General features: G+C 53.6%; 6 protein-coding genes across 6 annotated transcripts; 3 read left to right on the top strand and 3 right to left on the bottom strand.

Moving 5' to 3' along the window:
- Positions 1–174: 174 nt before the first annotated feature.
- On the top strand, positions 175–1,237 carry HRG_10074 (polyprotein; the record flags this gene model as incomplete). The annotated part of the gene is made up of 3 exons (XM_044868545.1): positions 175–357; positions 419–824; positions 969–1,237. The coding sequence occupies 3 exons, from the start codon at positions 175–177 to the stop codon at positions 1,235–1,237; spliced, it is 858 nt and encodes a 285-aa protein (XP_044716542.1).
- A 5,883-nt stretch (positions 1,238–7,120) lies between these two features.
- On the bottom strand, positions 7,121–8,281 carry HRG_10075 (uncharacterized protein; the record flags this gene model as incomplete). The annotated part of the gene is made up of 2 exons (XM_044868546.1): positions 7,121–7,444; positions 7,970–8,281. The coding sequence occupies 2 exons, from the start codon at positions 8,279–8,281 to the stop codon at positions 7,121–7,123; spliced, it is 636 nt and encodes a 211-aa protein (XP_044716543.1).
- A 4,456-nt stretch (positions 8,282–12,737) lies between these two features.
- Positions 12,738–15,167, bottom strand: HRG_10076 (uncharacterized protein; the record flags this gene model as incomplete). Its single annotated transcript, XM_044868547.1, has 6 exons — positions 12,738–12,867; positions 12,917–12,962; positions 13,035–13,329; positions 13,405–13,778; positions 13,866–14,321; positions 14,450–15,167. 6 exons carry the CDS (start codon positions 15,165–15,167, stop codon positions 12,738–12,740), a joined length of 2,019 nt encoding a protein of 672 aa, XP_044716544.1.
- A 1,650-nt stretch (positions 15,168–16,817) lies between these two features.
- HRG_10077 (uncharacterized protein) lies at positions 16,818–17,631 on the top strand (the record flags this gene model as incomplete). The annotated part of the gene is made up of 2 exons (XM_044868548.1): positions 16,818–17,540; positions 17,590–17,631. 2 exons carry the CDS (start codon positions 16,818–16,820, stop codon positions 17,629–17,631), a joined length of 765 nt encoding a protein of 254 aa, XP_044716545.1.
- Positions 17,632–21,960: 4,329 nt separating this feature from the next.
- HRG_10078 (DDE superfamily endonuclease domain-containing protein) lies at positions 21,961–23,795 on the top strand (the record flags this gene model as incomplete). The annotated part of the gene is made up of 5 exons (XM_044868549.1): positions 21,961–22,131; positions 22,177–22,275; positions 22,327–22,491; positions 22,560–23,317; positions 23,402–23,795. The coding sequence occupies 5 exons, from the start codon at positions 21,961–21,963 to the stop codon at positions 23,793–23,795; spliced, it is 1,587 nt and encodes a 528-aa protein (XP_044716546.1).
- Positions 23,796–23,849: 54 nt separating this feature from the next.
- Positions 23,850–24,299, bottom strand: HRG_10079 (uncharacterized protein; the record flags this gene model as incomplete). Its single annotated transcript, XM_044868550.1, has 1 exon — positions 23,850–24,299. The coding sequence occupies one exon, from the start codon at positions 24,297–24,299 to the stop codon at positions 23,850–23,852; it is 450 nt and encodes a 149-aa protein (XP_044716547.1).
- Positions 24,300–24,837: the final 538 nt, after the last annotated feature.

Raw genomic sequence — 24,837 nt, forward strand, 5'->3', positions numbered from 1 at the left:
CACACAATCCCAGACCAAGCTGGCCCGTGTCATCCTTGCAGCCCTTCCTCAAGAACTCAAAGAAGATATCCAGAGGGAACAATCCTGCGAATCGTGAAGCCGCTATATGGCATCGCAGAGGCAGGAGCCCACTGGTTCAACACATATCACGACCATCACTGCCGCAAGCTTAATATGGAAACCTCTTCGTTTGACCCGTGCCTTCTGATCACGGCAAACAACATCGCCGACAAGGACCTGTTTGGCATCGCGGCCTTGCAAACGGATGACACATTCATTGTTGGCACAGATGCATTTCTCAAGATCGAGGAGAAAGAACTCTGCTTTAAGGCCAAGCCAAAGAGATTCTCCAAGAAGGTTCCATCTGCGACTTTAACGGCAGCCGCCTGACCATACAAAATGGCTGTGTCATCGTCAGGCAGAAGGGCAAGCCCAAACCTCGAGGAGATCAATCTTCAGGCATCAAGTAGGCATCAGGATTATGCTGCTCAACGCGCCCGGGGCATATATCGCTTCGATTTGCCAACCCGAAGCAACATACGATTGTTCCGTTGCGGCACAAGCCCAAGAGCCCGTTAATACCGACTTCAAGGCTTTGAACAAGCGGATTGAATGGCAGATCAACAATCCCGACCGTGGCCTATGTTACATACCCATCGATCTCGAGAGCGCGAAGATCTTTGTGTTCACCGATGGATCATTCGCCAACAATAAGGATTTAAGCTCTCAAATCGGCTTTGTGATTATCATCGCCAATGAGACCGCGCAATCAACCGATTCATTTTCCATCCGCGGAAACATTCTTCATTGGAGCTCAACTAAATGCAAGCGCGTTACTCGAAGCGTTCTTGCATCAGAGATCTATGGATTGACATCGGGCTTCGATCTCGCATTTGTGATCAAGCAAACGGTCAATACGATCGCACAACGCCTTGATCTGAAGCAAATCCCGCTCGTCATTTGCACAGATTCATATAGCCTCTATGAGTGCCTCGTCAAACTTGGCACCACAACAGAGAAGCGACTCATGATAGATATCATGGCGCTGAGGCAGGCATATGAATCAAGGGATATTGCGGAAATCCGTTGGGTCAACGGCGCAGATAACCCTGCCGATGCTATGACGAAGGCATCACCAAACAGCGCCCTCACGCAGTTTATTAGCGACAATCAGCTAAACGTGAGGGTGGAAGGATTCGTTCATCGCAATAACACAACAATTCTCGACGAGATTTAATCGGTTTTTTTCGTTCCCTTCTTCTGCTTTACCGTCGTTCTTTTATTCCATTCACATTAACGAGGAGATCCTCGTGTCCATATTCCAACGTGGGACCGATGGAATCAGCTAGCGCATCCGGCGCTCGAAATGCGGCCCATGATGGCGTGTGGCAGAACACACCCAGTGTGGGGAGGAGAGCTACAGTCAGAGCACACTATCCAACATAGTGATGCATCGTGGTAGGAGTTTGTTGGTGTTCTTGTTCGTGTTTTCCTATCTCATCTTAATTCGCTGTGTTTGGTGTGTTTTGGTGGATTGATTAGTGCGCGATCATCGATTTAGAAAGAGGTTCCAGTGTTGGATCCACCTGTGCACTAGGCACCGATCGCGCACGTATAACTAATCGACCGCGCTAGTCACGTGCGAGTAAGAGGTGAGACACAGGGAGGAAGGTCTTTGCACACAGTTTGTATGGGACACGTTTCCCTAGTTACACAAGATATAACCAATTGAACCAGTTCGAATAACCTCACTGCAGTGAAGAGCCTGTCCACAGTTATGGCACTTGGTCTGTGTGTGACAATATCATTCATCCAGGTCGCTTGATGGTTTCCCTCGCCCAAACCCTGTGGGCGTCCATTCTACCCGTCTCTCCAGTTGGTGTTCTTGTCCAACCCGACGACGACAAGGATGAGGCGGCAGGGGCGCTATTGTCTTCCAGCCCATTTCGCCACGGTTGATCACGGCTTAAGGTTACTTCTCAGGAGAAGAATTATACAGGGAAACTCCATATTGAGCTGAGCTCCGGCGAGAGCAAGAAAAGACCGCGGGGTTGGCGCGCATTTCATGTCCATTATATTGAAGCGAGGGTTAGCGCGACGCGTGGCCAATGAGAGTACGGTTTCCAAGGCACGGATTCTGCAGCACTTCTTCCCTTGCTGCAGAGATGCCTGGCTCACCCAGCCGCGCGACGCACACCAGTGGGGCTCACCCGGCTCACCCGCGGTCGCGCGATTGGCCGGAGCGGGGGAGCCAGCTGCGCATTTTCCTCCGGGTCCCCTCGTGGCGGCGTAGTAGTAGTAGGATTTATTTCGCCCGGAGGGAGGTCCCTATAAGGCCTTTACACTGTCTAGAGTACAGTTCAACACGTTTGTTCCTTGACTCCCCAAGCCCCACAGATCATCTTACGCTGCGCCAACCATTCCACTGTTCGCTCCATGACAGACCTGCTTGAAGGTCAATTTCTCCAAGTGTTCAGCATCCTATTCCCAGCAACTGAAGCGCGATGTGTCGAAGTTGAAGCATGGTTGTGTTAGTCACTGATGGTGGTTGGTACGCCGATTGTGTTTTCTCATGACGCTGTTCCTGTTGACGGGCGGGAACCCGGGTGTGCCCTGTTTCACCAGGGGTGCCTCCAGCCGGCTTCGAACCGACCCCTCTGCGACGCAGAGGCTCCAGACGTGTCACCACTACGCCATGGAGGCTCGTGGCGGCGTGTAAGACCGGCGGGTCACGGGATCCGGCAGATCACCGGTAAATCCCTTAGCATCTTGAACCCTAAAAAGCAAAAAAATTGGTCACCTCCCTCTAGACGCCACTAGTGTCTATAAAACAGTCTCCTAATCGTCTATATCGCTCACTGCTCGGCGCCCATGCTCGCAATCTTTTCTTTCCTCTTTTCCCTTTAGACAGATAGCTAAAAGGGCATCTACAGTTGCCTATGGCCCTAAGGCTATTACGCGATACCTACCTAGAGCTTCATCGCCACCTACCTAATATATAAACGCGCATGTGTTAGGTGTTACAAGTGCTTATGTTAGGCTCATTCTATCATTTCACAAGGCAACCCTTGCTTCTCAAGCTCTTAAGCTTGTTCCGAAAAGGCATTGGCGGGCCTTATAGAGGACCGGTCTCCTGTGTAGGTATTCACCGGCATTTCTGCCTCTATCCCGGGTGGCCTTTTGAGCAGGGTGGTTTTCCATACCCAAGTATGGAAATACCCTTTCCATACTATGGCATGGACAGGGTATGGATATGGATCCATAGTATTTCAATACTCAGTCGATAATTGGCCAAATTGCGCCACTGACCGGGACCCCTACAGCGCCATCGTCCAGGGTCTGAGGGCCTTGAACACCGCTAATTCCACACAAACACAAATCGCTTTCCCACCATTTTGCACCAACGCGTCGGACGAGTCAGTTGTCGAACTATGGATACTGCAAGTACGTTATCCTTCTTCGATGCTGAATCTATTTTGTCGGACTCTACGACATCAAGATCTCGCAATACAAGAGGCAAAGCGGCTATCGCAACGTGGAAGCATGCTCGCGTTGCAGCAGAGGGGGAGGAAGAGTTTAAGGGCCGAAATCGCCTTCTCTATTGCAGTCATTGTCCCCAGACAAACCCGTACAGAACTTCAGTTACCACTAACTTTCGAAAACATCTGGAGGAAAGCACGATATTCGAGTCGTGGAAGATTTGACTCCTCTTCAATCGTCCATCTTTGAGGGTTTGAGCAACTCTACCAGCAAGCACGGGACTTGGGCCGCACAACGGAGATTGAGTCGGAGGTCTTCAAACGCTACCTGGACCAAGACAAGATAAACAAAGCCTTAGCTTTGCTGATCGTCGCACGAAACCTTCCTTATCGAATTGTCGAATCCGCGAATTTCACCTCTTCATTTCGACCTTGAACCCGGTCGCGAAGGACTATCTCCCTTCCGCCCACTCGACTATTCCACGAATTATCGACAATCATTTCCAGTCGGCCAAGGATATCGTGCGAATGAAGCTCCAGTCAGCAAAATCCAAGGTTCACCTCTCGCTTGACATTTGGACGTCCCCCAATCGGCTCCTTCTTCTCGGAGTTTGCTCCACTTTGTTGACCACGCACAAGAAGCACGACGGAAAGCTCTCCTTGCACTTCGGCCTGTGGGGAACCATTCCGGGAGGAGCAATTCGTTACACTTCTTCCCATCTTGCGGGACTTTGGTATTCTGCGACGCCTTGGAAGCATCGTTGGGGATAATTCGAGCACGAATGACACCCTCTGCCGGGCAGTGAGCACGTATCTCAAGGAAGAGGGCGTCAAATGGGATCCTGAAGTTCACCGCCTCCGATGCCTAGGCCACGTTATCAACTTGGCAGTTCAAGCTTTCCTGTTCCAGAATTCTATTGACTTGAAAGAGGGCGAAATATGCGAAGACGCAGATGACCTGGCAAAGTTCAAAGGCAGCGCACCGAATTTCGCCGCCTTGGACCACTTGGTAAGCTCCACAACCTGGTTGTCAACATCCGGAGTTCATCAGGACGCAGTGGAGAGTTTATGGAACTCGCTGAGAGGGCATTCCACTTGACAATCGTACGAGGTGGAATAGCTGGTATCAAATGCTGCATGTTGCCACTCAGCAGGAAACTGCCAGCGCTCTGGACACCTACACCAAGAATCATTTCGAAGATCTTTCTGCAGATTTTCTATTGCCGGAAGATTGGGCCCGGCTCCGAATAATTGAGAAGATCCTTCAACCGTTCGCCCGAGCGACATTAGCAACACAAGGGGATCATGCGACCCTGGACAAAGTGCTCTTCACGATGGACGTCTTGATCCGATGCTTTGATGAAGCCCTGGTACCATGCCTTCCATTCCTCTGATCTCCTTGTGCAAGCGCTGAGATGGTGCAATAGGTCTCGTACAAATCAGACACCGAGCTGTCCTTTAGGATCAAACGAGGGTGGGAAGTCTTTGACAAATATTATAGCAAGACAGAAGCATCGCCTGTGAAAGGCCTCTAGTGAGTTGATACAACTAACTAGTCCCTATGCTGTTTACTATCAAGATAGAGAAGAAAGAAAGAAAGAAAGAGAATCTACTACATGAGAGCACAATAGCATTTTATAGCTTCGAGCCAATGGAAGGTTCTAGAAGCTAGGCGGCGCAGCCGCCGTTAAAGCGGCTTGCCCGTTACATCGCCCTATTATGCAGCTGCCTTGATCCTTCATCCCAGCTATCGCACAACATACATCCAGGCAAATTGGAAGAAGAAGTGGCAAAAACCTGCGTTCAAACAGGTCAAAGACCTTTGGCTCACATACCGAGACACTGTGGATGGCGCCCTCTCGCAACATTTACTAGATGACGATGATGACGAGGACCTTGACGCGTTTGATCGCATTTCAAGGAACCTGCAGAATTGCACTCGACCGTCAAGCCAGGACGAGTACGAAGATTACATTTCATGTGATCCGTACGACATTACGCCGACGACGGCCTTGTCATGGTGGCTTCAAGAGCAACAGAAAACGATGGCACAAGCTATCACAAATGGCCATAGACATCCTATCAATGCCGGCGATGAGTGATGAACCTGAGCGGGTGTTCTCAGGGCGCGTCGCACAATCTCATGGGAAAGAGCCCAATTGGACGCGAAACAAGTCGAAAGGGAGAATGCTTAAAGCATTGGCTCAAGAACGATATCTTGCAAGGGCCGAGGGTGGTGGCGGGTCCCCAGATTTTGGGTAAAATCCTGGCTCAACTTCTACGCCTGTTTCCTGCAAAAGGAGCAAATTTCTGCTTGGCATCCCCTTAACCGGTCGTCTGTCATTACGTTCACGTTAACTGTTCCTTGATTTTCATTGATTCATGTCGTGTTTGGCACGTTTTGCCGAGACCATATAGGTGAGCTGTTGCGGGATGCGCACGGACCAAGAATGGAAAGGTGTATTGCAATACTTGCAATAAATGTGGGGCGATACTCCAGTATGGATTGCACACCTTTCCATATATGGAAAACCACCCTGCTTTTGAGTGAATGGTGCGCCCGAGCGGTTACTGGCACCTAGGTCTGGGGTGGGAGGTCCTACGACCCCTACTAGACCTTGGGTTATGGTGTGCCACTGAGTAGTCGGCGTTATTTCCGGCCCGAGCCCATTATGTAGTTACTGGGAACAGCGTAGCAAAGGCAGCGTCAGCGCCTTCTAACACAGCAGAAGATGCTTAGTTACTAGTGACAAGATGCCCCATGCCGTGCTAGTTACTGGCACTTACTCTAATAGGTGTTACTAGGAGCACATCGCTAAGCGCCCGGAGGTTCCCGGTCCCTTTAAGGTACCAACAACCGACGCACATTAGTCACCAGTAGCCCTTAGTTGACAGAAACTCGCAGCAGGGCGTTATTGGCAACCGCGGCTCTAGCGTGTCGTCGTTACTGGCGCCTAGCGAGGCGGCGCTTAGTGATTAGTGGTAACTCCGTATATAGACCCTTGCATATTTGGCTAGGTGCCTAGTAAAGGTCGAACACAATGCGCTGCTCTACATTCAGGCGATCAAAGAGGCTGGTTCCCTAGATCTGGGCCGAGATGATATAGTCCGAAGTGGATAGGGCAGGTTATGGTAGAACCATGGGGAAGTAAAGAAGTCTAGCCACCAGGGAGGACCATGCCGGGGCCCGGAGCGCGAGGCTCTTGAAGGCTGAAGCTCGAATATCGGAGAATGAGCTCGCTATCAGGCAGCAGCACCGGTTGGCCCGACAGAATAAGCGGGAAAAAGGTGCTCGCAGCTTTACTTGAGATTGATCAAACGGAGAGCCGGGTTCCTAGGCCGGATCGCCTCCAGTCGAGCGTGCAGCTGGGCCGCAGCGGCCCTCATGAGCGGCGTCACTCACAGGCCAGGGGCCACGCTAATGACGAATGCGACATTTCTATAGACGGTACAGGCTAGCCCAGAGATAGAAATTGGGCTTTGATCATATAAACGCGGCACGCCCGTCTAAATGTACACGCAATACCAATAACTTTCCGTTACTACCTACTAAATGCCTCGAGCTAGGAAGGTATACGTATACATTGGACTATATCAGCTAATACCGTATAGCTACAAGTAAAGAATTAGAATATTCAAGGTTAAGCCGGGCCTCCGGTGAGATCGATAAGTTCGACGTCTCCCTGTCTGTGAACGGGATACATATGTCCAGCAATAACAACAAAGGTGTTATCCGCCTCTTGGTGTGCTGGCCCCTTAACTTGACCATCCTTGGATTCCTCGCTTGGTTCCTCCACCCCACAGCTGTATTCTGAATCCCCGGTAAGGTCGATAACCACGATCTCGCGTGTGGCGCTGAGCGATGCTGTCGGTGCTTGGTGATGGAATTTGTCCGCGAACCCATCGTTATCTTCGGCATCACAGTACGAAAGCTCCTCATTCTGGGCATCGTTTGGTGCATGGCCCTCACAAACTGAAGAATCCCCCATGAGGTCAACAACAAGAGGCTCACAGGCAGGGTGGTTTTCCATCACGATTGCAAGGGGTTTTTCCATCAAAGGTACATCTGTCCATAATGGACAGAATGGACAACCCCCCCTGCTCATACTCCTGGCATAAAGTCCAAGGGGCCGGCCACTAAAACAGTAGGCTTGTCTGCCACTAAATCTCGCTAAATCTTTAGGCCTTATTAGCGGTATACCCCCTATAGTGCTGACACACCGAGAATGGAAAAGGATTGTCCATTGTACCTTTAATGGAAAGACCCCTTGCAATCGTGATGGAAAACCACCCTGCTCACAGGTAGCTTTGGGAGATGTATTGGGTGCCTGTGGATCGTAAGGATCGAATCTGTCCGGGAAACCGTCGTCGCGCAACTCTAAGAATTCATTGAGGGAAAGATCCGGCGGTGGTGGTGGGGAAGACTCCCCAAGCACCGGCATGAAGCTGTTTGATGTGTCACTAGTAGCTTCACCACTCATGAGCCTCACCATCCCATCGTAGATTCCAAAAGGCGCATACGGAAAATTGCTGCCAAAGAGATCGATATCTTCGGTGGGTAGAGTGAAGTCAACATCAGTCTTGGCACAATCCCACGCGTCGTCGTCATTCATTGCGCCGTCGTCTCCGGAAGGGCTAGAGTCATAGGTGTGTCCATAGTCCCAAGCCGAGGCAGTAAAGTCGACAGTGGAATCCAAGTCATGACGATCCATGGCCAGCGAGCCCAAAGAAAGATTGATCATCGAAATGTCGACGGGAGTGGCAGGCACGAAGGTGGCATCATCGAGGGTCTGGATAGGCATGGGCACTTCAGCGTCACTTGGCCAGAATGATCCAAAGAAGGTAGGCATGAGAAAAGAGACGAGGAGTGAGATGTAAGGAGCAGAATTCAGCCCGGACTCCTGGGAAGGGGGCCGTCCATTTTATACACATCCTGTCGGGGCTTCACGTCACGGGTATGGTCGTCCAAGAGGCGGCCATTTGCTCACGCCGTCATCGTCTACCATTACTCCCTGCCATCAACCCAAAATTCCTCGCCAGCATGGGAATCAGGTGTCGCCTCCTCCTTCCAGTCCCAATCATCACACTCGGCATCCTCCATCGCCCGGATGATCTTCCTGCTTGAGCGCTCCTTCCTTCGCTTCTGAGGGCCAGCCGTATGGTAAGCCGCGGAGTCGTCGAGACTCCTCTTGATCTTGATCTTGTTCCTGCCGAGTCTGCCGCTGCCCTCGCCGCCACTGGTCCCGTTGCTCGTGTCGTCATCGGGTGGCATGTCTCCTCCATTTCGTCCCCTCTTCGCTTCGACCAATCCACGACTCACAATCTCCCCTTCATTCTTCACCAGCACGGCCCCAAGAACTTCCCCTCCTGCATGAAGCTCCCTTACGTGTGCTATCCAGCCGGATCGATCAATGATCAACGGTTGCTCGAATTGGCCCTGCTGACATATGAGGCATTGACGGAGCTGCCAGGACGTTGACTCAGGGTGTCTCGTATTGAAGTGCTTCGTGAACCCCGCTCTTGTGAAGTATTTCTCGCACAAGATGCAGTACGCAGGCATTGTCATCCCAGGCCGAAGATTAGGGGTGTGTACTCTGCCATGCTTTCGCAGGACATGGCTGCTTCAGGCGGATGGGCTAGCTGGAATAACACACTCGTCCCATCCTAGTCGCTGGCACTCCGGGCATGTGAACGGGAGATTGAAGTTGTCCATGTGAGTCGGCCGAACATGCCTAGTGAGTGCGCTGTTGTCGTAGTACGTCCCACAGCCAAAGAGGCATCGTGGTCTTTCTGCCTCGTGATTGGCAGCGGCGCTCGCGCAACCACTCATTCCCCGATTGTCGTCGTCCTCATCATCATCGATGGCCTGCTGGGACCAGCCCCAAAGGTAGGCTACTAACCGGTCGGGAAGACTGTCGCGAGGATGCTTGTCCGTAAACAGTAGAGAGATGTTCGCGGCAACGATGCTGCTAGGGCCATTATTTTTCCGCCTCGGGTTGGTCGCGGAGGGATCATGTAGATGGTCGGTCGTCTGCCCAAGAACCCGTAATCTATCCACCTCTGCGAAAGTAAAGGCGCCGTTTCTCTTGCAATGTAAGCTCCTCCAAGCAGTTATAAATGTGCTGTATACGTCCGGTAATCTCGGCGACCTCGCGACACCTTGAGCCTTGTTCTAATATTGCGACTTTCAATCGCTCCCGTAGGCCTGTGATGTCTCGTCGTTCCTCAAATTGGTCGAGCTCCTGCTGCGTAAGGTAGACAGGAGCATGGGGATCGTGTTGTAGGAAGGCGTTCGATATTATAGACCATAAGGCGTCGTCTTGTTTAGCGAGCTCCCCAAACGCTATTTCCGCTAATTTTTCTCGAACCTGAACCGGCTGGTAGCTGTCAGAAACTTAGGTTTCTGTCACCTTCCGACGTAGCAGAGAGGCAGCAGTCATAGGATGAACGAAATAGTTAATCAATAAAAAGTTCATCAAAAAGGATCAGGAGGATCATGCTCATTACCCCGCTGCGGCTGACACCTGTGCCCCTTTTTAGGCTCCTGATCTTGTGGCCTTATTGCCTGACGGGTCTTGACTCAGCTTTTACAGGGAGGTCTCGCACCTGCACATTCTGACAGTAGCTCCGTTCAAAAACATCCGTCGAGTTAGAGAGAATGAAGTTGCGTAGCGCCGGTGTTAGACTCCCTGGATCCATGTAGATTAATAATGCTCGAGACGCTCTAACACTCGCGAATCGCCCTCACCTTTCAACCGGCCGCCAGCACCGACTCTCAGGGAGTATGGCCTTTTCCTCTCACGCGAACCTGCCACAAAGTACACACGGTTCCACGTCTCCAGGAACGTGCCATACGATATTGGAACAATCTCTTTGTCTAGCATCTCAGTTTTCCATTTCAGTGGCACGAAGTCGACGCCCTTCTCCAGAGGTGGGGGACGCAACACCTGGTTGCAAGAATCGAATTCGGCTTCGAAAGCGTTATCGGCTATCGCCCGAACAGTAAAAAGGGAGACGAGGCAGACGAGTTTATAAGGGACGATGGGCATAGGAACTCGCAAACTATTATCCAAAAGATGTGTTATTTATTAGATCGCAGAAAAGGCTTTCGAATGGCGACAGATGAGTAGTAGTAGTAGTAGTAGTTTATTACACTAGCTAGCCTGCAGGCTCTAGAGCCTCTACTCGTTACCTATATAGGAAAAACCCGGTGGCCCAGGAGGAAAACCTATATACAACCTTCTCATCTGCCTCGGCCCGCGGGCCGCCATCGTCGCGATGTTGAGCATGTTGGGTCGCAGCCGCCAGCCTGGTGCAGGTGGGGGACCTCCGTCCCAAACTGGGCCGGGGCGTCAGGTCCCGTAGGCGCGTTGTACCCGAATAGCCGTCAACGCGCGCGCAGCGCGACGGAGAACTCTATCCCGCTTATACCTCCTTTCTCAGGAATTTCTTGCTGGTGTTCGGTCGGTCGTCCACGGCCCGCCAGGCTCCCGAGTGTGAGCCGTACTAGGGGCGGCGATTGACACCATTGTGGGGGTCGAGGCCCGGCAGTGCGTGCAGGCCCTTCGCGGCTGTTTGGGATTGGGAGCCGACAAGAGTAAAGACATTCACTGCTACCTTGTTCTCTCTTTCTACCCTCCGTCCGCTCGTGATCGTGTCGTTGTCGCGGCGCTGGCGGTCCAGCTTCTTGCGAGATCTGCTGCTACCTTGTAGTGGGGTATCGGCCGAAAGTTGAGAAACCATCGGACGAGGTATGGGGCTGTGTCGGGTCGCATAAGAAGCGCGCGGAGGTCGGCGTCAGTGCGGAGGGCGGCTGGGAGGAGCCTGCGGTTGTCAGCTTGTAGGGGGCAGCGGAGGAAGACGTGAAACACTGTTTCCTCCCGCCACCGCACCGGCAGAGGGGGGTCGTCGCGCTGGGAACGTTCTTGTGATAGAGAAAGCTGTTAAGACCTATCTTCCCCGTGCGGAGCTGGATAAGCGTGGAGCTCTCGTGCTTGTAGAGGTCGGCGTGGGCGTTCAGCCTTCTCCAGGGCTTCGGAGGGGGCGGTTCCGTGTCTGATGGTTGGAGGGCACGACGAGGATGGCGTGCCTTCGCGTCTCGCAGCTCTCTTTCCCACCTTCTCGTCCATTCACGCCATAGAGCTTCACGAGGCTCCGTCGAGCCTATGCACCAGCGCTGTCGCCACTCCTCGCCGCCATTTCCGGGTTTGCGCCATGGACCCTTGCGTTTTCGAAGCACGCTGCTGACTTTTGCGCAGGCCAGACGCAGCCGCGCCCGCCATCCCCGAGGTCTCGAGTCGACTCTGAAATCTCGCTAGTCGTTCGTTGAGGTAGAGGTCAAGCGGCGGGACTTCGGTCTCTGTTTCTAGGGTGCGGGTTGGTGTGGCTTTATACGCGCCGGCGACGGTTCGAAGGCACGTCGTTTGTAGGCTGCAGAGCGCACGAGCCACTCCCCTTGGCCGTCCGTTCGGTGGCGTAGGCGTATGGAAGGCTGGGCCTCCATAGACGATGGCGCTGCGGATAACCTTGGTGTAGATCTCCCGTGCGCGCGAGAGTCGACATCCCCACGCAGACGCAGCGAGCGCGGTAAGTGCCACCCGTTGGCGCTGAAACTTGGTCTGGATTTGCTTAAGGTGAGGGCCCCATTGGAGCTTGCGGTGAAGCCAAACTCCGAGGAAGCGGGAGGACTCTGACGACGCTATCGTGGTGTTGCCGAGGCGAACGCACGTCTCGGGCGGGGCGTGGGCGCGTATGAAGTGCAGTAATTCGCTTTTCGCCGGTTCGAACGCTGCCCCTACAGCGCGCGCCCAGCCTTCGCATGCAGACCATGCTCCTTCGAGCCTTTCGGCGGTTTCGTCTGTGGTTCTGCCGAAGGCGAGAATGTTCGAGTCGTCTGCGAAGCCGACTAGTATTGTTCCCGCCGTTGCTTCGAGAGCGTCGTAAAGGGGGGCGATATAGAAGAGGAAGAGGATCGGGGAAAGCCGGGATCCTTGGGGGACGCCTGCGTGTATGCTGAGGGGGTTCGACGCGTCGCCGTCGAAGAGTAGGCGAGCTGTTCTGTTGCTTACGAAACTCCGGATCCAAGCTAGGAGCCATTCCGGGATACCTCTCCCTTTTAAAGCCTGGAGGAGGCAGGTGTGGTCTACCCTGTCAAAAGCACCCTTGAGATCGAGTTGAAGAAGGGACGCGACACCGCCTTGATCCCACGCTGTGCGCGCCAGTTCTGCGACAATATGGACTGTTACTTCCGTAGAGCGTCTAGGCCGATTGCCCATCTGTCCCTCGGGGAGCAGTAGATGCGTCTCCGCAGTATCGGCGAGCCGCCGTGCGATCGTCGCCTCTATTATCTTGCCCACCGTGCTGAGGAGGGAGATTGGGCGCCAGCTGCCTGCTAGGTTAAGTTGAGCCTGGGTCTTGTTGGGTTTGGGGATAACCACCACGTCTGCGCGGCGAAAGCGCTCTGGGAAATACCCGAGAGCGCAGCTAGAGTTTAGCAATGTAAGGATATAGATAGCGACTGGTTTACCGCAGGCTTTATTAACCCCAGGGGCAGACCATCTTCCCCCGCCGCCTTCCATGGTGCCGTCCGTTTGATGACTTGCTCGACCTCCACGAGGGAGAAGTGGTTGCTGATCGTAACCGGCTCGCGGGCGGGGCCCCCGGTAGCGTCGGGATGGGCGGCCGAGGGTGTCGGGAAGAATCTTTCGGTCAACACTCTGGTTTTGTCGGCGCGCGTGCGAACTGGGGTTGGGTCGCCTTCTACTCGTGAGAGGTCGGGGAGGCGTAATGGTGCAGGTGGTTGGGTGCTTCTAAGTCTGGCCCATCGCTCCAAGGCCCAGATGCCTTTCGTCTTTGAGGCGTCGTGGAGATGTCTCCTCCATGCGCTCCTGCACGCCTCGTGTACGGCTCGACTCTGCACCGCTACGGCGTCGCGTCGCGCTTCCCAGTGGGCCGGGTTCCTGGTTCTTAAGTAGAGCCTCTCGGCCTGCTTAGCCGCCTGGGTGGCGTTTTCAACATCGCGGGTCCACCACTCTTCCCTGCCTCCATCAGCTCGATCGCGGACCTTGGGCGCAGCGCGATAGGCGATTTCTGTCAGTTGGTTGACCAGCCAGTCGGCATAATCGTCAATTTCTTCAGGGGATTGCGGTGCGGAAGGGGCGATCGAGGGCCTGAAACGCGTCGTCGCCTCCGCGCGGGCACGTTTGGGTTCAAGTAGGCGCCAGTTTATTGGAAGTCCTCGGAGCCGTAAGCGGGGCGGAGGCGGTCCAACGTCAAGTTGTAGGAGTTGCGGGATGTGTTCTGAACCTGTGATATCTGCTCTACCGAGGTACGTCGCTGAGAGGTCCCGCGAGACCCAGGCGAGGTCTATCGTGCTGTCACGCTTACCCGGCCCACCAAGACGAGTGATTTCGCCTTCGGGCGTGGCGAGCGCAAGATTCCATCGGCTCGCCAGCTCTAGTATGTCGTCGCAGTTGTCCGACGTTCGGTTATGGATGTCCCAGAGCGGGTGGTGGATGTTGAAGTCTCCGACGAAGGCGGCTCTACAGCACGGCGTGCTCGATGCGAGAGCGGGAAGCGGGCTCTGTTTAGGCTCCCTAACATAGATCGGGGAATAGACGGAGAAGATTGTGGTGTTGGGCTTAGTGAAGGTGACGCTGCACCAGTCGACGCCTCCGTCGCTGGTCCACGACCCGATGTCGTGCCCCCGTTTGTGGACATAAAGCGCCGCGCGGCCGGCAGTAAAGACAAGACGGTAGCTGCTCCTGCTCGGGCATATTGGATGGCCAGTCTTAGCGTTCTTAGCCGGCTCTTGGATTGCAATGACGTCGGCGGCGTGCGGGGCTTGGAGCGCAAGGGTTGTCGGTTCGTATTCCAATACATCACTGTAATTAACATTCAGCATTATCCATAAGGACGTCGGCGACTCTCTCTTGAGACACTCTTATCGTGTCAGCGGCCCGCTGGCTAACCGTAGAAGCCGAGAGTGCCGATTGGCCCCGCACGCGTGCGGTCTTGGTCGAGGGGCGGCTGAGGCTGGTCGAGGTCGTTTGGGGTGGGGCGGCAGTAGCGAGTCGTCAGCTCGGGTGGCCGAGGGCGCGGCGTCGGGACGCGGCCGCGGCTTTCGAACCGCCTCGCTCTAAAGGCGTAGGCCTTACGCGCTCTATCCCAGTGCTCTTTAGTCTTATTGCAGCGGCGGTCCCACGCTGGGTGTGCGCCGCCGCAAAGGGGACACTTATGGGGAGATTGGCCTAGGGCGGCCGGGCACTCGTTGTCTGGGTGCGGGTCAGTGCCGCACCGTCCACACGTCGGCTTCGCTTCACAGTAGCGGGCAAGGTGACCCATCTGGTAGCAGCGGAAGCACTGTTTTGGGTCAAGCGAGTCGTCGTAGGGTTCTGAGTTGAAAAGTTCGGACTGAAGAAGCAGTCCCTGATCGCAAATCTTGTTCGCCGCATTTACCCCGTCTACTGTGAGTATGAGGGTCGTCTTCGTCGCTCCGGCGCCCTTTGCTCTACGCGCTTTAAGGCGGATGACTTCGACCTTATTCTCTGCTGCAATCGCCTTCGTCGCGGTCTCGTTGTCTCGGTCTTGTAGTGCCTTGATAGGAACTCCTTTAACAATCAGCGTGTAGCCGCCCTGAGAGAGCGTCGCTTGCGGTCCGAAGGCGTCACGTAGCCGGTCCGTCCTCATGCGATACTGTTTAGCGTCTTTCTCGAAGGTAATGACTGTATCTCCGCTTCGAAGCACTCGGGCCGCGATCGCAACGGTAGCGCCGAAAGCGCGATTGACAGCCTGAACTATCTCCGGGGGGGCGACGTTGTCTTAGATCTTGGGTGATGCCGCTGCCGCGGACTACTAATTCCCTGTCGAGCGAGCAGGGACCGGTTTCTCCGCGGGGGCCGGGTGTTGGCGGGCAGTCTGCGCGCCGGCTGCGATCTCCGCCCAAGTCTTCTTCATGGTCTTGCCTCCCATAGCTGCTTCGACTGCTTCCCTGACTGTCGCCTACGGTGGGCGATAGGGGTCACTGTTGCAAAACTCCCTGTCATTTTCTTTTGGGTTTAGGCGCCCAGCCCCCTGGTCATCCGGATACTTCAGGTCAGCATGAGAGTATGTACTGCGGACTAGCAGCGGGCCCGCACGGTCATCCTTCTGCCAGTCTAATTGCCAGTTTGCCGCACCAGTCGTAAAATGGTATCCGGCTCGCAAACCACTTACACACGTATGGATGCGCATGATGCTATACCCAAAATTCGTTCCTGAAAAGCTGATCGATATTTTTCCAAGTGAAATCGAGCGAGCGGCGCGGTGTTTTCGCCAAACAACTTTACTTTGGTATTGTCGCGGCCCGAAGACAGCGACAATACCAAAGACAAAGACGGCGAATATCGCCAAGTCCCCTCCCCTGGATGGCGCTGGGAACTTGTGAAAGCCGGGCCCCTACAGACAAAGAATGCAAATACACACGAGAGTTTGAGGTCTTCTGCTATACGGTGCCGAGTTGAAACTTTGGACTTTAATGTTTCCACTTCCCCTCCTGGCCACCACAGCTGTGTTCAGTTTTCATTCTAACGTTCGTAGGAGTAACTGGGACGAGGAGCGGCGCCATGAGGCAGCAGAGGATTACCGCAGTAATCCCGCTACTGGTCAGCACCGGACTAGCGTTGAAGTCTCTTGCTAAGCCTGGCGATCTTCATTCGCCATGGCAAGGGGATATTGTTCTGTAACTATTCTGCTTATATTAAAATCCCGTTTCCGAGTCCGATCCTATTTGTCCTCCTTTTCCCCTGGTTCTACCTCTTCTCCTCAACCGAAATGGGCCCTCCACAGATTCCCCCTGAGCATGTCTACTGCGTCCAAGCCGGACAGAAGCACTATGACCTCTTCACTACCATATACGTTGGCGCGAACTATTGCGGCCGTTGCGGCTTGGCCAACCCCTTTCGGCCGCAGCGTCGGGCCAGGTCTAAAACTCCGGCACTTCCTGGCCCATATGATGAGGTAGTCGAGGTCGAGGACTCTCCGCCACGGCCGGTCTGTCCAGCAAGTCAGCTGCTGCGTGACAGACTGAAACCAGTGTCATCCATCGGCGTTGGACACGCCGCCCAACTACTCCCCAATGAAGTTGCTGGTACCGGTGCGACGAATACACGGGCACGCATACCTCCCTTCGAGGCGTCAAGCAATCCCCAGTTCATGACCGTCGCATCAACGGCCAGTCGAGCCATTCAAAACTCCAAAGGCAGCACCAGGAAGCCTGCGAGGCACCGAACTGGCTACCGGTGGGTCCATGTAAGCCTGCTGCTTGTGAGTTTGGAGACCAGGTACTTCAACGGGCTTGCAATGGAGGTCCCAGAGACGGTGCTGCCTCTGAAGGATACGGTGATCAAGTTTCCCTCGGCAGATCTACTGACTTGGCCCTCGTTCACCGAGACTTTATTCGATCACCTCCGTCCGCTTCCGCCCACGATCGATCCTGCCAATAAAGATCTCTGGAACCTTTCTTACGCTTCGACCTTCTCTGGCAAGAAGATCGTTACCGTTCCAAACACCGACAAGTACACGACACCGTCAAGCATGCTCGCATCGGGGCACTTTTCGAACAACCAAGCAGGGCAGTTGAAGGTGCTAGTCGTTCTGACATCCACGGATGTGGTTGATAAGCAGGAGCCGGTCACACCGTTGAGGCCAGATCAATGCTCGACGCCAGTCAAGGAAGACAAGAAACGGAGGGTCAAGCAAGAAGACATAAGCCCAGCCTCTAGACGCAAGAAGCGCGTCAAGCAAGAGGAGCAGGTCAAGGAAGAGATACGCGTCAAGATTAAGCACGAAGAGCCCGTTTCAACTTCATCCTGCCAGAGCCCGACACGCGACGAGCTTGGATATACTGCCAAAGAAATTGTTGGACATGGGGATGCGGTAGGCCTTGGTGAGCTGGAAGATCCACTATGCGATTTAGTGTTTGGCAGTGACCCTAGTGGAAAGGTGTATAAAGGCGTGGTGGCCGAAGGAGTCGAAGTAGACGAAGAAGATAGAGAGGAGGAGACAAGTTTTGTTCCGGAGTTCGTAAGAAACCGAACCAACTTATCAACGAGCCGAGCGCTAACTTCAACAGGTAAACCCGGAGTCAATTTCCCAAGCCTTCAAGGGAACTTAAACTCGACTATCCGACACTAACGCTGCTAAAGCGCTTCCTCCAGCTCACTCTACACGCTTCAAGGGTGCAAAGATCCCTATAACGTTTGCTATTCGATATAGGAAAAGGAAGGATTAACTACTCAGGCTCCCCATTCGAACCATCGCTATCCTCCCCGTCATCACTTACCGGTATTTTCTCCATGTCGCTTCCCTGCTCGTCCTCAAACCCAAGCTCAACAAGTGGCTGCTCTGCTGGTTCCCCATCTCCAAATTCACCTTCTCGGGCTTGATTTGATTGCTCAAGTAATGCTTGCTATACGCGCTTAGATTGGTCAACTCGCAAATAAATAGTATGTCTTACATATTCAGCAACGCCTCCAGTTGGCGCTTTACGGTATGCCAGCGTAGGCTGTCGGCCACTTTCGATATGTTGAATTATCTTATCTCGAAGACCAAGGTAAAAACGCTTGAAAGGTCGCAACTTGTCCGGCTCCTGGTGAGTTCCAAGGACTACGTGATCGTAGCCCATTTCAAGGAGAACTTGGCGGCACCAGTTCTTTGTCTCGGCTCCAAACTCGTGCTAATGTCAATATCAGCCAACGGCCGCTCCATTTCGTCTAGAATGGAGCGGTCAATCGGGATACCCCAATTGCATGCCTTGTCTGGGTCGGGGTAATGGTAGTTCATCCAGGGCTGGCCGTGGACCACATGGGGACGGTTCTTTTGGAGGCGTATCCGATGAAGATTCCACGCCTCCACGAAGTCGAAGAGTTCTCGGCGTAGTAAGTCTTCGAAGACGGCGTAGATGGAAATCTGATCTTCCAGCATATCGCCGTCGAAGTCCCCGTCCCTGGCGAGTTCTCCAAAGTAGTCTACCCACTGCCGGGACGAGACATGCCGCATGCGCTCCCACCAACTCTCGATCTTAACGTTCTTCGTACTTGGAGCCGCCTTGTACGAATCCTTTAGTCGATTTCCTTGTTGGAAAACTTGCCCATGCCATTCCACTCGCCCGTCCGTTGCCAAGACAAAGCTCCAGTGTGCTGCTGCGACCAATGGCGTTTCGCTCCCCCTGTCTGCTTGCAAATACCATGGCCGAAAGCCGTAGGCGCCACACGCGGCCAAGTACTGCTTCAATACGCTCAAAGTAGTTGTAGCGGAGTGACCAATATAAAACCAGATAATGTTGCGCGAGTATGCATCGATTGCTGCATATATCTCGAATCCATACGCCTTGAGCTTGTCGTGACCGTCAATGCACCACTGGTAGTTTGGTCCTGGGACAAGAAACTGTCCCAAGAGGGGTCTCTCGGGACCCAGAGCTGCTTTGCTGACGAAGATAAGGCTGGAGAAGGCTTTTGCCATATCCCGAAATGGCATTGGACCGTCGCGTCATCTCGATGATAACCTGTTCTGTCTTTTCCAGCAACACAAGGCGCTCCTCGTCACTATTGAGCCTGCGTACCCAGCGGCGGTCCGGGTGAAGTCTGATGCGCTTTAGACCTCGTTTCGTGATCGGCCAGCCTTGTCTTTGTAGCACACTCAGCGTCTGCTTCTCGGTAAGCCCAACGCGAAAGATCAGGTCACGGATGGTTTCTATCAGCTCTGGAGTTTCTTTGGTACGGGCTTGCTGGCGCGGGAGACCCCAGTTTGCGATTCGGCGAGAGAGTGTACTGAGATTGACGGCGACATGGTAATGCTTCCGAAGCTTATACTTAATCTTGCTTCGCGAGACACCGTTGAGGTATAGATGAGTGATATAGGTACGGTATTGATCGATTGGATTGGGCGGACGTGCCATTGTTGCCGGTAACGTCGAAGGGATGGTGATTTTCTTAGTCCTTATGCCAGGAAAAAGGGGGACAGCGATATAAATTGACTTACCGCGTTTTCCCGCAGCGGTGGTGCCGCTGGCCCGCAGCGGCTTAGTGCCAGGGGGTTGTTCGTGGAACGGCTACCAAACCAGGAACAGATCGACGCTGCTCACCCGCAAATATTTACAGAACCCAGATCCCTTCCAACCCTAGTTCCTACCTTTCCCTTCTATATCATCATTGCCGTGGAAAGCCAATGGTCAGCAGCGTTGTCATGTCCACAGCAGATTCCGCTATCGTAAGTGAAACTGCAGTCGCTGGCCCGATGGATGGGGACTCGCCCAGCAGGAATAAAATAGTCAAGGGTAGAGGATTGGTCCGACCCAACGCCCGCAAATCCACGGCCAAGATTACCGTACAATCCAATAAGTTCTTCTATGAAGAAGAGGCGGCTGCTAACTTGCTCGCCCGAGCAGAAGAAGAAGCAGACAAAAAAGGCCCCTCCCGTCGGCTCGGTGCGAGACTTCCCATGCTGTCCTTGCGTCACACGCGCCACCAAGACTCCCGGCCATGAATGTGCCTCCCAGAACAGTACGTTGATTGTCCCCTGTAGTATACGTCTGCCTCACTAATTTGCCGGGATAGATACCGGTGCTGCGTGCTGGGACTGCGCAAAGAACGCTCACACGTGCAGGCCAGTATGAGACCTTTGTTTGCTCCAAAGAAGCGAGAAATTAATCGAGTTGAATGTTCTAGGTCCCTGTTGGGGCTGTTGCTGCCGTGCGTGCCTTTTGGGACGTGAATCGGCATCTCAAGCTTGCAGATGCCGAACCCGATGACACCTGGCGCATCGCTGCGCAGCGAGCAGCACAACAGCTACGTGCTTGCGGTGGTAGTGCGGCTCCTTCTACCGCTTCAGGACCAGCTCCCGCTTTGGCCCCCGAAGAGCGGAAGCTTATGGCGTTAGAAACCATCGCTGAGGCTGCTCGGCTCTGGATTGTGTTACGGCCAGGCACATACGAGCCTTGACGGCTATAGAGATGTATTGGCACTATGAACGAAGACTCAAAGCTAAGGAGCAAGAAAGAAAGACTAGACTACACGACCGAGCTGGCCCTTATGTGCATACGCACGAGGTTACCTCAGCAGCGCTCAGGTAAGCACGAGGTCGCACGTGGGCACGTGATGCTGCTTGGACACGTGACACTGGTGAGGTTCTGGTGTCTCTACGCTGGCGCTTAGGGTCGTGACAGATTGTGAGCGAACTGAAGTTGTGAGTTGCATTTCGGCTGCTAACTGGATATATAGCAGCTTAACAAGCCGGAGGATGAGGACGAGGAGAATGTATAGATAGAATAAGGGAACACATTAAAGCGTTGGAATTACCGTGCGGTATTTTCGCCATAGGCGACTGATATGTTTGTGACGAGAGACGCGCTGCAATGCAATGCAATTTATTCCGCCCGGAGGGACCAACCCTAGAGGGCCGCGACACTAAGCTATTTACAGATCCTCCACTTTCGACTGCAACACCCAGAAGCCCCACATTTTGCTCCTATCCGTACATTTCAGCCTCCAATTTCGCCGTTGACAGGCCTGCTTGAAGGCCCATTTCTCCAAGTGTTCAGCATCCTATTCTCAGCAGCTGAAGCCCGGTCTGTCAATGAGAGGCTGTAGGGTGCTAGTACTGTGCACTCTGGTTTGCCAGTACTGTCATCGTTGGTCCGTGTCTAGTCTCCCGGTTGCCATCGCGAATTTGATCGTAGCGCGTACTGCTGGTAGGTTCGGCTTCCATTTGTCGCCATCGGACATCGACTTCCCTCCTAGGAAGAAAGACAGATTTCCCATCTTGGTTCGATTGCATTTCATCATGCTTTCTCTTTCAGAGATCCATGCCTTACATCGAAAGAGGAAGTGCTCCACTGTCTCGATTGCTTGACCACAGCCACATAGGTCGCTTTCTGCCGCCTGTATTCCATGAAGGTAACTATTGAGTCTCGATTTGCCTGTGCGAAGTTGCAGAGACGCGCTGCTGGTCCGCAGCGGCCCCGTAGCTTTGACTACACCTGCCGTAACGCCAAATTTTCCAACGAAGTTGGGCCGAGATACATAGACCAATGTACCGTGGGGCGGGCCGTTCATGCCGCTAACCCATTTTGACTCTCGCGCGGTGACTTTTTGGGTTTTGCAACAGTGACCCCTAAGGGATTTCCCGGTGATCTGCCGGATCGGGCGATTCGCCGGATTCACCGCCAGTTCACGTCTCCACTTCAATCCTGAATTTCTCCACCACCATGGCCCCGATTGATGAAGCGCTTGAGTTTCTGAAGCTGTGTGACACTGTTAACTATGCCAAGACTGCGCGTCAGTTCAATTGCGACGAGACTACCCTGCGACGGCGACACCAAGGCAAACAGAGGTCAAGACGGGATGCCGACAGTTTGTATAAGTCACGTCTCTCAAAACAGCAAGAAAGGGATCTTGTTGCGTATATTCGCAAGCTTTCATCACGTGGGATTCCGCCTACGCTGCCGATGATCAAAAGTTTTGCCCAGGATATCGCCAAAATTGAGGTCGGAAAGGACTGGCCGTATAGCTTCGTCCGACGTAACAGCGATGAGCTCGGTTGCACTTGGTTCGACGGTTTTGATATCGCAAGAAAGAGAGCAGACAATGCTTCTAGATACAGAGCCTACTATGAGCTTGTAAGTAGGTGCCCAAGTCCATCCCTTCATTGCTGATCGTACAAGATTGGCGAGAAAATCGAGAAATACGACATCCTGCCTTGCAACACGTATAATGTGGACGAAAAGGGCTTTCTCCTCGGCGTCATCAATCGTACCAAGAGAGTATTCTCTGTTCGTGCCAAGAAGCAAGGAAAATTGATCGGTGCTGCGCAGGATGGCAACAGATCATGGATCACGTTCCTGGCATGTGTCTGTCAAGACCTGACAGCGCTACCCCCGTTTCTCATCTACCAAGGCAAGCCAGGGCAAGTTCAGGACTCCTGGCTCACGGAGTTTGATCCGGAGCACCAAGCGGCGTTTTCACAACCTCAGAAACGGGTTGGACGAACCATGAACTTGGAAAGGAATGGCTCATTGGTGTTTTCGACCGGTTCACGAAAGAAAAGGCGCGAAACGGCCGGGATTACCGCCTCCTGATTACCGACGGACACTCTAGTCATGTCAATATGGACTTCCTGGAGTGGTGTGACCAGCATCGGATAATCGTTGCCGTGTTTCCGCCGCATTCCACGCACAGGCTGCAGCCCCTTGATGTGTCCCTTTTTGGCCCTCTTTCGACCGCATACACCAACCAGCTCATCCAGTGGACTGCAAAGACACAGGGACTCATCGGGCTATCGAAACGCGAGTTCTGGTCGTTATTTTGGAACGCATTCGGGTCATCTTTCTCGGCGGAGAACATCGCAAGTGGTTGGAAACGGACCGGACTCCTCCCATTTGACCCTGAAGTCGTTTTGTCGCAGATCGCGGAGAAAACAGAAGATGAGTCTGAGTCTGGCGACAGCTCCGTTGACTCGCTCGCCCTGCAGCAGCCCACTGCTCGGGATTTGCGCCGACTTGTCGACAAGGTAGTCGATGGATCCTCAAAAACGCTAGCCGAGACAGTCGGAAGCTCAAAGTACTCTCGAAAGTCTCAATCTCAGAACGAATTGCTTCGATATGAGAATCAGGGACTTCGGGAGACTATCTTTCACGAAAAGCAGCGCAGAATGCGCGGTAAAGCTCTGAAGGATTACCTTTTCGATCGTGTAGATCCTAACTCGGCGCAGGTATTTAGCCCTGCAAAAGTGGCCCAAGCGCGCTTGAAGAAAGCAGCCATGGAGACTCAGAAGCAAGAAGAGGCCTTGGAGAAAGAACGACAAAGGTTTGAGCGACAGCAAAAGGCGGCAAACCTCAAAGTTCTCGCTCTGGAGAAGAGAAGGCAGCGGGAGGCAAAAACTGAGCAAAGACGTCAGGCAAAGGAAGCCAGACAACAAGAGCGGGAGAAAAACAGGCAGATACGGAAAGAGCTCAAGCGAAAGAACCAGAAAAAAATGTCGGAAATGGGATCCGGACCCTCTGTTGCTCCACAGACTCGCGAGAAGAGTCCGGGCGTTCGAGACGAGATTGTCGTCGCCATTTCGGCTCCACCAGAACCGACGACAGCTCCGGAACACTCAAAATCGCCAAACATTAAGTTGCGTAAAGATCCAAAGCCGGCATTGACCACTTCCTCACGTCCCAAAAAGCCATCATTGGCTGTCGAGCGCGACCAGGAGATGGTAGTCGCAATGCGGGGACTTGCGCGATCGGGACGCCACAGGAAGCGGCCACGGTGGCTTGATGACTGCGAAGTAGATTGAATGGAATTGCTAGGCATCTTTCTTGCTTCTGCTTTAATGTGAGATTGTTTCATATTATTTTCGTGGAGTTTCACTCAAATCTTCACCGGAATGCAAGGGAACCAAAATCCGGCGAATCGTCCGATCCGGCAGATCACCGGGAAATCCCTTATAGCCTGCCGTAGTCGCCGAGAGTTCTGTTTTCGTTGTGGTGAGTTTATCCGAAGTTTGGCCACGTGGCGCGTGCGCCTCGCGATCGGCGCGTAAAAGCTTTTGGATGGCCTCCCAGACGCCTTGGAAGGTCTCCCCGTGCACCAGGCTGGCGATATGTCGGTAGGCTTCTCGTACGTGTTCCTCGGGCTGGTCTCGGTCCGCAGGAGGGTCAGGATTAGTGCGCGATGCCGTTGTGAACGCTCCTTGGCCGGCATTGGGGTGGTGCATGCTCTGCGCCAACCCTTTCTTGCCGCCGTCGATCACCATCGGCACCTCGTCCACCCCTCCGGCGCTCTGAGCGCGACGCGCCATTGCGTCGAGGGCGAATCGAGGGTGTAGATTCCGATGGAAGTGTCAAAAACGATTTTAGGGAGTGCGTTGGCCCTCAAGCGTCTAAGTGCTCCTCTGCGCCTCCGTCTGCTTCTCCCAAGTGTTTAATGATCAAGAGAAAAAATAGGTGGAAGAGGTATTCCTGATCGGTAACATCCGACTCATTGATTTGACGGTCGAGCGGTGATTGGTATAGTAGATAGATGAGTAGTAGGAAGGGAAAGAAGGATAGAGGAGTGGTACGATACCTTGAGCGCTGATCTCTCTCGATCCGGTTCCTTCGCTGCTTGACGTGATAGATCGTGACATAAACTAGTGGCCAAGTCTTACTTGGTTCTGTTGTCGTGAAAACGGGTTAACGATCTAGGTCCGGAGGTTACCTAGTCGGGCTGACTCTAGCAAAGGCGACTGAGAAGGATGAATAATGTTGTTGTTAAGCGGTGGTATCGAACCTTCTAGATGACAACGTCATCTAGGCGGCCTGGGTGGCGACATCGCCACCACAAGGCAGCCACAGGTG

This window comes from Hirsutella rhossiliensis (genome assembly GCF_020360975.1).
Source record: "Hirsutella rhossiliensis strain HR02 chromosome Unknown scaffold00014, whole genome shotgun sequence".
Taxonomy (NCBI): domain Eukaryota; kingdom Fungi; phylum Ascomycota; class Sordariomycetes; order Hypocreales; family Ophiocordycipitaceae; genus Hirsutella; species Hirsutella rhossiliensis.